General features: G+C 38.8%; 1 protein-coding gene across 1 annotated transcript; it reads right to left on the bottom strand.

Annotated features, from left to right (window-relative positions):
* Window positions 1–1,867: 1,867 nt before the first annotated feature.
* LOC108266440 (C-X-C chemokine receptor type 1) lies at window positions 1,868–8,161 on the bottom strand. The gene is made up of 2 exons (XM_017469761.3): window positions 7,772–8,161; window positions 1,868–6,626 (listed from the first exon to the last, which is right to left on the bottom strand). Exons 1-2 carry the CDS (start codon window positions 7,776–7,778, stop codon window positions 5,539–5,541), a joined length of 1,095 nt encoding a protein of 364 aa, XP_017325250.1. The 5' UTR covers window positions 7,779–8,161; the 3' UTR covers window positions 1,868–5,538.
* Window positions 8,162–16,618: the final 8,457 nt, after the last annotated feature.

The following is a 16,618-nucleotide window of genomic DNA, read 5'->3' as shown; positions in this document are numbered from 1 at the left end:
CTTGCAGAATTATTAAGAAATGACATTCAACTGGGAAAGCACCAAACGCTTGCACAGAAATGCCTTGCACAGCACCTTACGTAAACAAACCCCGCACCCCCTTAAACTTTTAACACTACACCATTAAATTAATTTACATTTATTCATTTATTCATCCAAAGTGACTTACAAATGAGGAAATACAAGTAAAGCGATATATCAAGTGGAGAACAATACAAGTAGTGCTACAATACAAGATTTATAATTCAATAAATTATTAATAAAAATTATTTAAAAATTCGCAGTCCACCAAAAGTTAATGACAGTAGTATGGAGGGTCAGAGGAACAACCAAAAGGCCAAATGTAACTCTGAAGAACCTGGAGAGATCCACAAGATAGGAGAAGCTGTTCACAGGACAACCATATATCACAGACACTCTATATAGCTGGGGTTTATTGCAGATCGGTGAGAAGAAAGAAATTATTGGGCGGGAAAAAACACCATATGAAAGTTTTCCTGAGACCAAAATGTAAATTTTTTGGCCTTGGCAAAAAAAAAAAAAAAAAAAAAAAAAAAAAAAAAAAAAAGAAAGTCTTTTTTTTTTTTCAATATCTTTTTTTTTTTTTTGATCATAGAATTTTTATTGGAAATTTGCATTTTACAGATTATAACACCCCGCTAAACAACCCCAACAAAACAATCACAGCCAAAACCAAAAGAAAGGGGGGAACGAAAAACAATAACAAACAAACAACCGGAAAAACAAACGAAAAACAAAACAAAACAAAAAAGGGGTGAAAAGATTAGTGTTTACCGTCTAACTCTCCTCAATCCACCTCCAGGGTGCGTACATCATCGCAGTAGATAATAAATTGTTGCCATTTTCCCAAAAATGATTCACCCCTGCCTCTGATGTTATACTTGATTTTTTTAAGGGCTTTGTGGAGAGGTCCAAGACAGCAATATTCTGCGTGGCCTTGGCAAATTTGTCAGAAATCTAACACTACTCATCACCCTGAAAACAACATCCTCATAGTGAAGCATGGTGCTGGGAGCATCGCCTAGCATGTAGTAGGAATGCTGTTGTTTTGTTTTAATCAACAGGACTGGGAAACTGCTTAGGGTTGAGGGCAAAATGGATGGAAGTAGAAACGTGAGACTGGGGCAGAGCTTCACCTTTCAACAGGAAAACAAAGCATTCTTCCGGGCAAAAATGATCAGCATCCAGATGTGCAAAGCCGACAGAGACATATCGGAAGACGTGCAGCTGTTATTTGCTGACAAAGCTGGTTCTACTCCGTGTTTGATTCATGTAGGTGAATGCTTTGTGTACATCAAATGTTAAAAAGTTCATTTCCCTATGTGGTTTAAACTACTATGAAGTTTACGTTATTTAGGAATTCCTCCCAGATGTGTCGCATAATCAAGTTTTTTATGGAAGCGACACATACTCATGTGTTGGGTGTGGTGGGAATTTTCTTGATGTTGCAGGGCCGGTACCCTTTTCTTTTGTACTTTGGATATAAATGTGGATATAAATGTACCCTTACAAAGCTTTAAGGTACATAATTGTTACCTTTTAAAGTGTAAAATATACACTGTATGCACCTTTCTAAGTAAATGACGAAAGCATTAAATGTACGAAAGGTGTATGCTTGAGAGTACCACTGCAGTGACAAGGAAAGGTACAGATTAGTACCCTTTTCATCTGAGAGTGTAAACTGTGTGAGTGGTGTGGTTTGTAATGTCTGGAATGATTATGAAATTTCAGGTATCATGTAATGGACATACACATACACCATTCTCACTTCTTTTGCCAGTAGGGGGCAATAACACACCAATGAAAACAGCACTGATTGACTTATTTGCTCAATTAGTTAATCAATTTAATTCAAACCTGTAATTAGTGAAGTACATCCATCCATCCATTCATATTCATATTTTTATCCTACACAGAGTCGCGGGGAGCCCTGGACGTACGAGGCAAGCGTGCTAATCACTAAGCCACCATAAAATATATACCGCAGCATCTTTTTTTCTTTATTGAAAATTTGCCATTTTTATGAAATACATTAGGATATGTTTGAGAGTGAAGAAGTCTGGTTCCAAATTGTTCTGTTTTAGGAAGTCCACTTCTCTCGAAATGTGTTGTGATTTTGGCGGCTCGAGACGTTTAACCTTTTAATCAGTGCTCAGAACGCTGACTCATACAGGGAAAGTAGACATTTTACACAAAAGAATATGATCCTTTAAGCATACAGAAGCGTTTGAGTCAGGCTGGATCCACATTCATCTATTTAAGGATATGTTTTTAGTAGCCCAAAAGGTTTTAACTCCTTCAAAAGTTCTCTGAAAACATGGTCAACATGGCCAATTTTAAGGGCGAAGAAGACTTTGTGCCAAGCTGGATCCAGATTCTTCTACTGTACAAAGCCCATTTATTTCAGGATGTGCTGAGACGCTGGCGGCCCAAGACGTTTTAACACGTTAAACAGTTCATACAGAGAAATTAGACATCTTGGGCAATATAATATGGCAAAGGGTTTAAAAAAATCAATTTCGTACCAACAACAAAGACAAATCAGTTTGTGCAAGTGCTAGAACTGGCTGTTTCAGTGCTGGTTTAAATACAGCACATGGTTCTGAAGTGAATAATGAGCGTCCTCTACAGGCTCAATGTTGCATCTGCAATCATTTCAAGTGGAACTCCAACGAGAAGCTGTGAATGAGAAGCCGACTTCGTCCTCCTGAGGGATATCACAGCCGGTGAAGAATAATAAAGAAAAATAAGGATAGCTCTGCTTTTATTAAGCTAAGATGTCATTTCCTCCATTCCTAACATGTTATTTTAACCAGTTTCAGTAGCATTATCATAAAGATATTTTATTTTGGACCAAAGCTGAAGTTGTCTTCGCTTTCTGCTAAGGTTTTGTTTTCTGAACAGATGTGAACTTGTTCGGTGGGTCGACAAAGTAGTGTGGCTAACATCTCCACCTTTCACATGTTATTCTTAAACAGGACTAGAGCGATAATATAATAATACATCTCATGTGTACCACTTGACATTGTACTGTAAGAGAAAATAATCAGTCACAGTAAGATCTATAAATGATGACTAAAAGCATCTAAACTGGAGGGAAATAATAATAATACAAAAGCCAGTAACCCACTAGGCGTAGGGTTAGGCAACACTACAGTATGTCTATGTTAACACTGCAAACCTGAGTGCTCAAACCTGCATTCATGCATACGTTTGAATTTATTGTTAGCTTATTCACAATGTCTTTTTTATGTGGTGTAACATAACATAATATGTAACATAACATAACATGACTAACTACGTTTCAAGCACAATTAACAACAACAGTGTACCTGTAAACTGGTATTGTTTACTATAATAACATGGTTGTACCATATTTGAGCTATAATGATGTTCATAAAAATAAAAAAAAGTTGTAGTCATTATTGTTGCTATATCATACTTAAGTGCCTCAGACATCAAATAAACCAAATGATCCTATTAGGATCATGTGGGGTTTTTTTTTTTTTTAAAGCTACTAGCCAGCTTGCTACATTCTGAGTTTAGGGATATTGATGAAGTACAGGAGGTTTACTGTAGGAGAAAAGGCTAGATCTGATGTTGTTTCTACGCTGTAATTTCCACATGTTCTTTTAATCATTTTCAGTAGAACAGTCAAAAACCAAAGAAGGTATTTTGGGGCAATGTTTTCCATAGGACGAGATTGGTTGTCGGTAGATGGTGCCACAAAATAAATCTGTGCCATCACCGCTTCTAAAATCCACCTGAGTGCATCACTTTTTATTTAGTGTATGTCCTCACACACTAGTCGTCATCTTCCCCCCTCCTTTTCCATTCATCTGAGTCTGAGAAATACACCGAGGCCAGTTTAGATATACAGTAGTAGACTCCAGAAATTGAAACAGGAGATAAAATGAAAGGGAAAAAAACAGACTTTTTTTTTTTTTTTTACTTCCATAAAATGCTTACAATTTAAAATACAAAAAAATCAATTGAAGAAAGTTTTTCTTACCCTCATGCATCATCTCTGTAGGTTAATATATAAATATTTTAGACCAATCAAATAATAATCTAGGATTAAACTCTACTGAAGTTTATTTCAGCTGTGTGTAAGCGGTGTATATCAGCCATTCAACAAAATTTCATCTTCATAAAGTCCATACGTTTAAAATTCTGTTCCAATACTAATGATCTCCTTTGAGTGATCAATACTCTTTAAAAAGTTATTTTACAGATTTAAGCTGATGTTTTTGCTCACCTTTCTAGATGTTGTGCGATCGCAGGGCAGAGCACTCAGCTAATATTGGCACCCTTGGTAAATATGAGCAAAGAAGACTCATACCTCAAAATCAACACAAAAATGGTTTACTGCCCACAAACTCAAGGTCCTGCCATGACCATCCCAGTCCCCTGACCTGAACCCCATAGAAAACCTGTGGGGTGAACTGAAGAGGAGAGTCCACCAGCGTGGACCTCGAAATGTGAAGGATCTGGAGAGGTTCTGTATGGAGGAACGCTCTCAGATCCCTCGCCATGTATCCTCCAACCTCATCAGGTGTTATAGGAGACTCAGAGCTGTTATCTTCGCAAAGGGACATAGCGCAAAGTATTGACTAAAAGGGTGCCAATAATTGTTGCACACCTATATTTAACAAATAGTGGGGTTTCTTTTGGAATAAACCTGTGGTTTGTTTGCAATTGTTTGCTATCCATGAGAGCAGAGTATTTTTGTGAATCTTTTGAACAAAAGAATAAAACGTTAAACAATAAAGAGATTTTCACACCATTCTTCGCTCATATTTACCAAGGGTGCCAATATTAATGGAGGACACTGTATCTCCATAGAGTTATTATTGCAAACAATTAGTGGTCAAAATGGGAACTGCAACAAATGCTAACCCAGACCCATTGGGTCAGGAATCACGCTGCCTCGTGATCGGAGGTGGAGCAGAAGACAGAACAGTTAATGACATGGTTGCCAGATTGGTCTATCTTAAACATCCTTGTTCACCAAGATTTTGTTTTATAGCAGATAATCACAATCAACTCTAATACATTTTTACAAACAAAGGCACAATGTAAGTGCAGACAATGTGTCTACGATATTCAGAACCATTTCTATTGTAAAATGTGTTGTAAAGCTTGGGAGAGGGTGAGCGGGATTATGGAGTGGATAATGTCTGTACATCGGAAATGCATGTGCACCAAAAAGGTGTGAAGACAATAAAACTTCTTATAACAAAGCTGCTAGACTGTTTGTTGTATGGCTATGTTGTCGACTCTCAACTGTGCATTATGTGGTGACTCTGAAAATTATAGTAGCCTTTAGCATAAGTCAAGTGCAACAGCCTCTCCACTTTGTTTGAGGCTATGTTATTATTGATGTCGTCCTGCTCCACCAAAGTCTATGGTCACGAGGCACTGCTATTATATATATACACTATTGCACATACATTGGCATCCCTTTCCTGATACATATTTTAAAAATGTTGACAGTGATTTTGTAAGCGCTGTTACTCAGAGGAAGCGGGACACACCCTCTGAAGTCTGCGAGGTGGACCTGGTGGACCTCGAAGGCGTGCCACGCTCAAACGGCTTTTGAGCCGAGCATGTCTTGATCATGTGGAAGAACCTCATCCTGAACTTCTCTCCCACGAAGCCGTACAGCACCGGGTTGACACAGCAGTGGACCAGCGCTAGGCTCTGTGTGATAAACATGGCCAAGTTTACTGCATGTTGAGCTGCGCAGCCATTTTCCACCAGATTGGCTCTCAGAAGCGTATCGACCATGGTGGCCAAGTTGAAGGGTGTCCAACACAATAAGAACACCGCCATCACAGCTGCAATCACTTTCATGGCTCTCTGGCGCTGAAAACCTCTCGTACGCAGCAGCCTGGCCACCGTCACACTGTAGCACGTCAGCATGACACACAGAGGTATCAGAAAGCCAAGAAGGTGTTTCATTACACGAGTCGCTAGCCTCCATTCATCTGCTTTGTCTATTTCGAAACGTTCAGCACAAATCTGAAAGCCACTGTCATCGATGGAATGGACTTGATTGTACAAGGCAGGGAGGGAAAGTAGGACACCCAAAATCCAGACCACGATGCATACAACCCAGCTACACATGATCCTTTGGACCTTCCGGGCCTCCATCGCTCGCACAATGACCATGTAGCGATCCACACTGATGCAGACCAAAAAGAGGATGCTGGTGTAGAAGTTGGCTTCTCTAACTAAGTTGACCAGCTTGCACATGGCGCCACCAAATATCCATCCGGTGAGGATGTCGATGGAGGAGAAGGGGAGGGTGAGGGCCATCAGTGTGTCGGCGATCACCAGGTGGAACAGGTAGATGTCGGATGGAGAAAGAAAACGCAGGTTGGAGATGATCACCAGCCCAACAGTTATGTTGCCAGGGACGGCAAGGAGGAAGATGTGCACGTATAAAATGCACACGGCAATGTTGTAAACGAGTGGTAGGCTGAAAGCCTTGCATGCTATGGTCGTCTCATCCACCATGAAGGTGCTGTTCAGGATGTCCGTGTAGTTTAATTCCTCTTCATAAAACTCAGAGAAGTTCAACAGAAATAATTTATTTGTATCTAAAAATGGAAAATGGAAAAGAGGTTTGTAATTAATTTAGAATTGGAAGTAGAATAATTTTTATATATTAAGGGAAATATACAGATTAGATTGTGGGTGTGTCTTCCCCTTCCTGCGGCAGTGGATAATCTCACCTGGTTACCGTGAAGATTGCACTTCTCAAGAACTTGCGTACACTAATACTAATCATTTTTTAAAAATATTTTGTACTGTTTCAGCATTGTTGTTGTTGTTTTTGCTGATAATTATTAATACTGCAATATCTGGTGTCCACCAGATGAGAATGGGTTCCCTTTTGAGTCGGGTTCCTATTAAGATTTCTTCCTCGTGTCATCTCAGGAAGTTTCCCTTGCCACCGTCACCTCTGGTTTTCTCATTAATCTGAATAAATATAAATCTACATCTGGATTTCTGGCTATTTTTAATCACTTTGCTGAGAAAATGGCTTTCGGCAGTTGGGTATGGTGTAGCTCAGATATAATATATTTTGTGCTGGACTAGGACAGCGTTTTAATTGTCTTACCTACCTAGCTATTAATATAAGTTTAATTCAAATATGACATTTTTTTGTCACTAATTAAAAGATAAACCAGCGTGTCTTAGTAAGGTTTTGCGCCACTACAAGACCGCTTCAGTGTGCCTTATCATAGATTCTACAAGTCTCTGGACATCTACTGGATCAATGAACATCATTCTTAGAAAAGATTTTCCCTCAGCTGGTGGTAGGTTGAAATTCACTGACTATGACCTCCATAGCATATGATTAACATCAGCAAACCATTCAGTTGGAGCTTGTGCACCATGGATGCTGGCGTGATCATCTTGGAAGCCTCCATTATGTTTTTAGGTTAGAATTAGGCTATTAATTGGTATTTTCCGTTCTTTAATGGCGTACATAATCTTCTCTGTGATGTACATTTCCAGGAAAATGGATGCTCAGAAACGAAAATTTGCTCTTTTCCTTTCTTCTGATAGAGTAATGCAGAATATATCCAATATATCCAATATCTATATAATAAATTGATTATTAAAGACTTTTACACAATAATTTAAATGAGAGTATATCATCTGTTATTTTGAATGTCTATCCTATAAAATAAAATAAAATAAAAAAGCAACAGAGAAAACAACCAAGCTGTCTTACCGGACATTGTGGTGTCCTTTCCCAACAGTTCAGACTGTGTAAGCTTCAGTAGTGATGCACAGGAGTGTTAAGAAAGCAGTGAAGTCACACACAGCCATCGAGACCTGATGCTATATCCTGTTTACCCAATCCCAAAATCTGGCGCCCAAAAAGTACCAAACCTTCCCAGCACTCTAGATGAACCTTTATGTAAATATTAAACCATGAAACATGTTTATATTCCTCAGCGCTGATGGTGTCAATGGAGAACCCTTGTATTTTCTTCCTTTGGTTAGAAAACCAAAAAACAAAAACAAAGGTGAATGTGGAGATCACTAGGAAGAAATTGAAGTTGGAGGATGTTGCATTTATGTGGAGAGAAAAAAAAAAGCAGAAGATCATGGTAGTGGTGATGAGCGCTGACTGGGGAAGTTTTAAACACTCATTCAGTCACAAGATATACACTCGTGTCCAACTTGGGGTATCAGTATGACCATAACAATGAAGCCAAGAAAAAAAACATGTCACATTCTCAGCATGTGATGAATTAAAAATGAAACTAAGGTGTGTAAACTAGATCAAAACAAAGGCTTTCTTCGTATCGCTCTGCTTGAAAGGAACCTGTGGTACACATTCATAAGCAGTGCATAGACATTTAATAGAGTGCTGCTGGAGGATTTATGATAGGGTTATGTGAAAACCTGTGAGATGACATAAAAGTAATTATGAAATATATTGCGTTGTGTTTACATGAAAGAGAAAACATGTTTGTTGTGTGTCTGTATTCCTCTTTTAACAGCATTTTTGGAGGTTATTAATTTGATCTATATTTTATCAGTAGAATAGTGCATTCATGGAGTGTTCTGTCGGTATTGAATGCTTAGAGTTGAAGAAGTGCTGGTGGTCCATTTGTATTTAAAACTTGAAAAAGCACCCCTGTAGTACGACCTACCCATGCAACACACCCATATGTCGGCCTCTTTACCTGGGGAAGAGATGGCACTATGGGAAGAAGGTGAGCCAGTGGAGGCAGTGTTGTTCTGGGCAATGTTCTGCTGGGAAATCTTGGGTCCTGGCTTTCATGTGGATGTTACTTTGACACGTACCACCTACCTAAACATTGTTGCAGACCAAGTACACCCCTTCATGGTGATGGTGTTCCCTAATGTCTGTGGCCTCTTTCAGCAGGGTAATGCTCCCTGACACACTGCAAAAACCGTTCAGGAACGGTTTGAGGAACATTTGTTGCCTCCAAATTCCCCAGATCTCAATCCGATCTAGCGTCTGTGGGATGTTCTGGACAAACAAGTCCGATCTGTGGAGGCCCCACCTCTCAGCTTACAGGATTTAAAGGATCTGCTGCTAATGTCTTGGTGCCAGATACCACAGCACACCTTCAGAGGTCTTATGGAGTCCATCCTCGACTGGGTCAGAGCTGTTTTGTTGGCACAAGGGTAGGGGGACCTACGCAATATTAGACAGGTGGTTTTAATGTTATGGCTGATCTATAAAATGTGTAAAATAACAGTCAATCCGTATCTTTAAAAAGATTCCTCATAATTTACTCGCACCAGCTGATGAATAGTCTGGTAGTGAAAGCATCCTGTATTGAAATCTTTCTTGTAATATGGAAATGATGTGTCAAAATGAGGACGGAGACCTACGTAAACGCCACTGCCACGGTGTTTTAAGCAAACAAGGAAATTGGGTAACATGTTTTTCTGACATTCTGTAAATCCCAAAAGAACAGTGCCACTTTTTTTTTTTTTTTTTTTTTTTTTGTTCGGTTTTTTGCAGTTAAAGACCCAGTCTAGGAGAAGAAATATTGAAGCACATTGCTACCACTCATAAACAAGTTCTAAAAAGATTATTATACTAATTAATAGATTCTGACAAATAGTGTAATAGGCAGAATTAGACATATTTTACTTTACTTAAACAGCATGGACTGTACTGTCATTAATGTACGCACATTAGGAAGGATTCTCATAGTAACTAGATGTTTTTCTTATAATAACAAGATATTTTCTTGTAGTAATGGGGTGCTTTTCTTCTTATAATGAAATTAGGCCCACTGCTATTTCTCTCTCTCTCTCGCTCTCTCCCTCTTTCATATATACATATATACATACTATCTCTGGGTACAAGTATTCGTAAACGTGGTATCACAGTAGCTTCCACTGTTATGCAGATGACACACAGCTGTATGTTTCAGGAAAGCGGAATGAGATACACCAGATTAATAAAGTGAAAGAATGTGTAAAGGACATTAGACACTAGATGCCTATTAACTATCTTCTACTTAATTCTTACAAAACAACCACATGCAGCTGGAAGTAACCTTTCTGGAAATCAAATCAAAGCTGCCACTCTTGGGTTTTCGACCAAGGCCCTTAACCATCAACTTCTCAGTTGTATAAACGAGATAAATGTAAATCGCTCTGGATCTGCCGAATGCCACAAATGTAAAAAGATATTTTCTTGTAGTAACAAGATAGCGTTCTCATATTAACAAGGTGGGTTTTTTTTCTGTAGTAATTAGAAGCTTTCTGTTTCGTTTTTGTCGTAATAATGAGACGCTTTCTTGTAGTAGTGAGATGTTTCTGTCAGAAGAACGAGTCTTGTAATGATGAGATGATCAACCAGCCATTCACTTCCATACAAGAAACACTGATGAAATAACACCGGTATTTGAACAGCAGGAGGTGCACTGCACTACTGTAGCGCTGTGAAATACAGATTCACGCCGTGCTTCTGTGTGTATAATGATGCCAGAGAGAGAAGAAAGACATGAGATATTTATCATGATATTAAACCAAAAGATCTGTGAATGTTTTTTTTTTTTATCTGTTGTTGTTCTTTTAAATCGACGCCCCTATTTTAAATAGATGTTTTATATAATTTAACTGCGAATACAGCTGTGTGTGTAAGTCAATAAAAATGATTGTTTACATTTAGAAGTTGCTGTCTATGCTGAGACATGGCCTTGATACGACCTTGACGTGACCACGTCTCAGGCTTAAAACAGAATGAAACAGAACTTATGGTTGGCTTAGAATTTAAAGACTATAAAACAAAAGATGTGCTTAGCTGCTTATGGGCCAGTTTTTGGCACAGTGTGGGGGTGGATCTTCTAGTACTAGCCACTTTTATTCCACAATCCATTTGCCATAACTGTCTGTCCCATATGTGTCTAAACACATATTCGTCCCTATAATATAATCTGTTATATCCGTGGAGATCTGGATGGTCCTCCTTCTTATCGTTCTGCGTAAACCATGTGTGCAGCCGATATACAGTTTCGTGAAATTTGCGTTTTCATGAAATGCACAGGAAACACGGTGTGGCCTTTCTCTTGAACGTGACCCAAGTTTTTGTTTTGTTTTGTGTCGACTGTTTTGTAACAGAATGAGTCAAGGTGTTTCCAGAGAAAAGAAAAAAAGTTCAGTCACAGATTGATGGCGTGATAACGAGCAAAACAGAAGAGAAAAATCTAGATTAGTTGAGAGATTGTTATCGAGGAATAGAGGTGTATAGGAATCCTAGATGTAGGATTTTAACCTGAATGGATAGCAATGATTTTAAGTGCAGCTGGACATGAGCAAGATACAATGCCTGATTTGTACCTGTGACATATAACTACAGCCCAAATGATCAGTATGATAAACAATCTTAAATCTGTGAGTTGGATGAGTAGTTGGTGCTTTCTCATCAGGATATAAGGATATAGAATGCAAGCTGTTTTTCTTCTGCAATGTCAGGAATAAATACAATCCCCAAAAACCCCTCTGGACGGGTAGGAACGTGTCTAGTCTTCGGGGGAAAGGGGGGAGAGGAATGCTGATGAAATCAATACCAGACAAAGGACCACTATCACCTCACAGCGGTGTTGAAAGTCTCAGACTGACAACCAGCTTTTACAGTGTTAACTCTTTCAGTCTTGCCTAGAAAACAGAGATAATTTCGTTTATACATTTCGGTCGGGGTCATTCCACTAAAAATATGTAAAAAGTCCAGTTATATGAAATTCCTTGCTTATAAAGGCCAGATGAGCAACTAACATGACCGAATGGTGACAATAGCTACGTTTTAATCCTTAACCATATTTGATTAGTTCATGGCTGTACATAAGGCTCATCAATTTCAGCTGCTTATGTTTTGTTTAATAGTAGTGCCTCTCGTTATCATTTCTGGCTACTGCCACAGATTCTGAACAGAAGAATAAACACATACCAAGTTACATTGTTAATAATTAACAACATTGAAAAACTATGAAACACAGGCAATTGCTTTAAGACTACACTCTAAAAAAAACACCGGGTTAAAAACAACCGGAACTGGATTATTTTCAGCCCAGCGGCTGGGTAAATATAGGACAGAACACATTTTGAGCTAAACTAACCCGTCAAGTTGGGTTGTTAATTGTAACCCAGTAAACAGGTTGTTTTTCAACACAAAGGATGGTTTCATTTTTACAAAAAACGCTGGGTTCATTTTATTTCATAGATAGGTTCATATTTTCAGGGTTATTTTTACCCTTTGAAAATGTCAGATATACCACATTATAAACCAATACGTCAACATGGCGTCTCCTTTATTTATACACAAGAAGATGTTCAGGATCGACATGTCCAAAGTGTCCGTAGTGTATGAATGGGTATGTTTGTGTGCCCTGCGATGGATAGGCACCCTGTCCAGGGTGTACCCGGCCTTGTGCCCGATGCTTCCTGGGATAGGCTCCAGGTTCCCGGTGACCCAGAAAAGGATAAACGGTATAGAAGATGGATGGATGGATGGATAGCTAGCAGTTAAGCTGCCGTGGCATGACATGGCAGACTTCTAACGTTGTTGACCTGATTTTACAAAATCTTTTGATACACTTACTTATGAGGAGAGACTGAGAATTAAACAGGGGACCAAACCAACACCTAAAACTGATTTAATTCAGAAGTCATCAGGTCCTTCCAGCTCTCTTAACAGCAGAGTTGATTAGCTGACTGGAATTGCTGTGACCAAGCGTATGTACCGCTGACCTTATCTACTGACAAACAGCAGTACTTCCTCTATTTTAAGTCACCAGCCACCACTGTTATGAACATATGTGAAAACGTCTTCCTTTTTCAGTGAGCTGCGTTCTGGTAAATCATTTACATAAATGCACGAGGTTAGATCAGGTGCAACAGAGGATCATATACAGAAGGATATGTCATGGCTCTTTGAGGAGTATTTGTGTCGTAAGGTTGAATCGATGCATTTAGGTTGTTTTTTTGTACACATGATGGGAAAAGATTTGGACACATCCGAACCCTAATCCATTCCACACTCGAATGCTGCTGACAGACTTGTCTCTAGGCTTATAAATTCAATGGAGTGTATTAGGGGGGAAAAAAAAGAAAGAATAATGGTACACTACTGCTTACTGTGTGACATCAATTATCTAGCTGCAAATCTGAGGAGCCAGCTGGACCCGAACCTGTAGGCTTGGAGACTAAATGTGAGACTAAATGTGTTGGATCCTGTGGAGCAAGGTATCTGTGTGTTGGAGGATGTATTGCTGGATGTGACAGTGTGGTGTCAAAGTTTTATCCTTTGGTCATCCACTGGAGAGATGTGTGGTCTGTGGCAAGGATGAAGTGCCAACTAGGGCACGAAGTCCATCGTATTAGTCGAATCTTGCTGATCAAAGATGGCATAATTGCGTTCAAATGGAATTTAAGGCTTTTTGCACTGTTTTCCGCAGTTCTTCATCTCAGGCCTTCTACAAATGTTCAACAATGAATGTGTGACAATGAATATACAACCTGCTTTCTTGCACACCCCGGTGTAACTTGTAGAGGTTGACTGATTGATCGGTTTGCCGATTAATCGACACTAATAACCGATTGCCAGAATCAGTTATTGGCAAAAATTCACACCGGCTGAGAAGGGTCATTATTATGTCATTATACAGTACGAGAGCGGCCTTTATAGGCAAAATAAAAACGATCACTGAGCAATTTTGTTATGTTATTTGAAGTGTTTTTATTCATTTTGGACGTCTCTATTTTTATTTGTTATTTGGAGCATTACTTTTTGGTTCAGTTTGGATGTATATATTTTATTTACTTTAATTAATAGTTAATATATATTAATATTTATTTCATTTTAAAAAGTACAGTACATTTTCATTGTACAGACATTACTGTTTATTTTTGTAATAAAGTTCAGAAATATTTTATTTGAGTGATATGTTTTCATTCAGTATTAATTTTAAAAACTATTGGGTTGATTAATCGGTTATCGGTGATGCCCGACTTAGTTATCACTATCGGTAAACCCCACTATTGGTACACCTCACTGGACACTTGTATGCTATATCTGTGCTAGCATGGGCTAGGTCCCATTGCTATTAAACTCACTAAATACTAATTATAAGGGTGCTGATCATTTTAAAATCAACGTTTTGCAGAAAATGTTTTGTATTTGAAAATATTTATCATAATATTTGTATTCGTTTTATCTTTTTTCTTAGGATATATTTATTCTTATTTTTATAATAATTATAATTATTCATTACAATGAAAATGAAGTGTGCCAATAATTCTGTAGAGCATTGTAGCATATTTTGTTTTGATTCTTCATTTCATTGCAGTAATTTAATTTTATACAAATTTGTGTAAATTTGCATTCGCTGTATTTTGTCTTATGTATCAAAGTGCATAACGTATTTTTGACCATCTCTGCAAAAACGGCAGGCACCAGTCTGGCTTTATGACTATGATGACTATTCTTTCATCCAGCACTACAATATTTCTTCATCTCCTTTACAGTGGCTTGATCTCATGCACAAAGGACTTGCTGTGGGATTTAGGTGTTGTAAGAGACCTGAGAACTGATTCATGTGCCCACTGGCTTACTGTACTTCTGGCAATTTCCTGTTTAGGCATTTGTACTGTAATGAAGAGAAACAGAACAGACTTTGGGTCCATACCACAGATGACCTCTTGAATAACCACACAAGGCCGCAGGGGATATTAATCAAGTACATCCTCATGATTGCTGAGTTATTTTTCTTGTGCTTCCATGTACAACAACGCTGAGCTCAGAAAAAATAAATAAATAGCAGAAGACGGTGTTGGCTCTTTTTGAAAGATTACATGAAAACCTGACTGCCCCTGCCAGAAAGCTTCAAATGGGCCGTGGTTGGATCTTCCAGCAGGACAATAATCCAAAACATACATCAAAATCAACACAAAAATGGTTTACTGCCCACAAAATCGAGGTCCTGCCATGGCCATCCCAGTCCCCTGACCTGAAACCCCATAGTAAACCTGTGGGGTGAACTGAAGAAGAGAGTCCACTAGCGTGGACCTTGAAATGTGAAGGATCTGGAGAGATTCTGTATGGAGGAACGGTCTCAGATCCCTAGCCCATGTATTCTCCAACCTCATCAGGCATTATAGGAGAAGACTCAGAGGTGTTATCTTGGCAAAGGGAGGTAGCACAAAGTATTGACTAAAAGGGTGCCAATAATTGTTGCACACCTATATTTAACAAAGATATTTTTTTGATAAACCTGTGTTTTGTTTGCAATTGTTTGATTTCCATGAGAGCAGAGAATTTTTGTGATTATTTTCAACAAAAGAACAAAAGGTTAAACAATAAAGACAATTTTTCACAGCCTTCTTTGCTCATATTTACCAAGGGTGCCAATATTACAGGAGGGCACTGTATGCTTTCTCCTTCAGCCAATTTTTGAATTGGCTACACTAAACTACCCCTAGACATAGTACCCCTGTGGCTATGTGTGAAAATATGTGAGTCCAATCCAGGGTCAATTCTCACATCACATCCAGTCTTCTGTTGATTGTGTGAGAGGGCGTGACTAACAGTTTTAAAAAAAAACCTAATAAGAATACTAACATTTTGTTAGTATGTTGACTGACTGGTCTTCATAGAACATTTTTTAAACACTGCATTTCATTATGCTTTCTTGACATGGAGTCATCAAAGCAGTGAACATATGCGCCCATTCCAAAACCATGGGCATTAACATGGACTTGGTCTCACCTTTGCTGTCAGAATAACCTCCACTCTTCTGGGAAGGCTTTCCACTAGATTTCGGGGCGTGGCTGTGGGGATTTGTGCTCGTTCAGCCACAAGAGCACTAGTGAGGTCAGGCATTGATGTTGGGTGTGGAAGTCTGGGATGCAATTCATCCCAAAGGTTTTCAATGGGGTTGAGGTCAGGTCTCGGGCCCACTGGATATCTTCTACTACAACCTTGGCAAACCATGTCTTCATGGAGCACGCATTGTCATGCTGGAACAGGTTTGGGCCTCTTAGTTCCAGTGAAGGGAAACTGTAAAGCTACTACAGCACACAATGATATTATAGACACTTGTGTGCTTCCAACTTTGTGGAAACTCTTTGGGCAAGAACCGTATATGGGAGTGATGTTCAGGTGTCTACAAACGTTTGCCCATGTCATGTATATGAACAAGAGGAGCGCTGAAATACAGTTTGTGACATGAGCCAACATTAAATAATGAACTCAAGCGGTTTTAGTTGTTGTCCTTGGAAAAAATTGACCTAAAGTAAGTTGAATAACCGGCTTACAGTAACACTTTATTTCATGACTATCAGTATCAAATGTCAGTGATTTTACCACAACACTGAACTATTATTAAAATCTATCTGTAGTAGCCCGTAATGAAATAACACTAAGAAATATCGAAACAGAAGACAAAATCAAATAAGCGTGTATAAACATATAGATTTTTAAACGTTCACTCTCAAATCAAACTCTACATTTTGACGCAGGCACAATTATGGACACCTACAGACGTGGGCCCTTCGCTTCAATGCGGAAGTGGAGACAGGAAGTGCA

Source organism: Ictalurus punctatus, chromosome 6 (genome assembly GCF_001660625.3).
Source record: "Ictalurus punctatus breed USDA103 chromosome 6, Coco_2.0, whole genome shotgun sequence".
Classification (NCBI taxonomy): Eukaryota; Metazoa; Chordata; class Actinopteri; order Siluriformes; family Ictaluridae; genus Ictalurus; species Ictalurus punctatus.
This window is presented reverse-complemented; position numbering and strand designations above follow the sequence as displayed.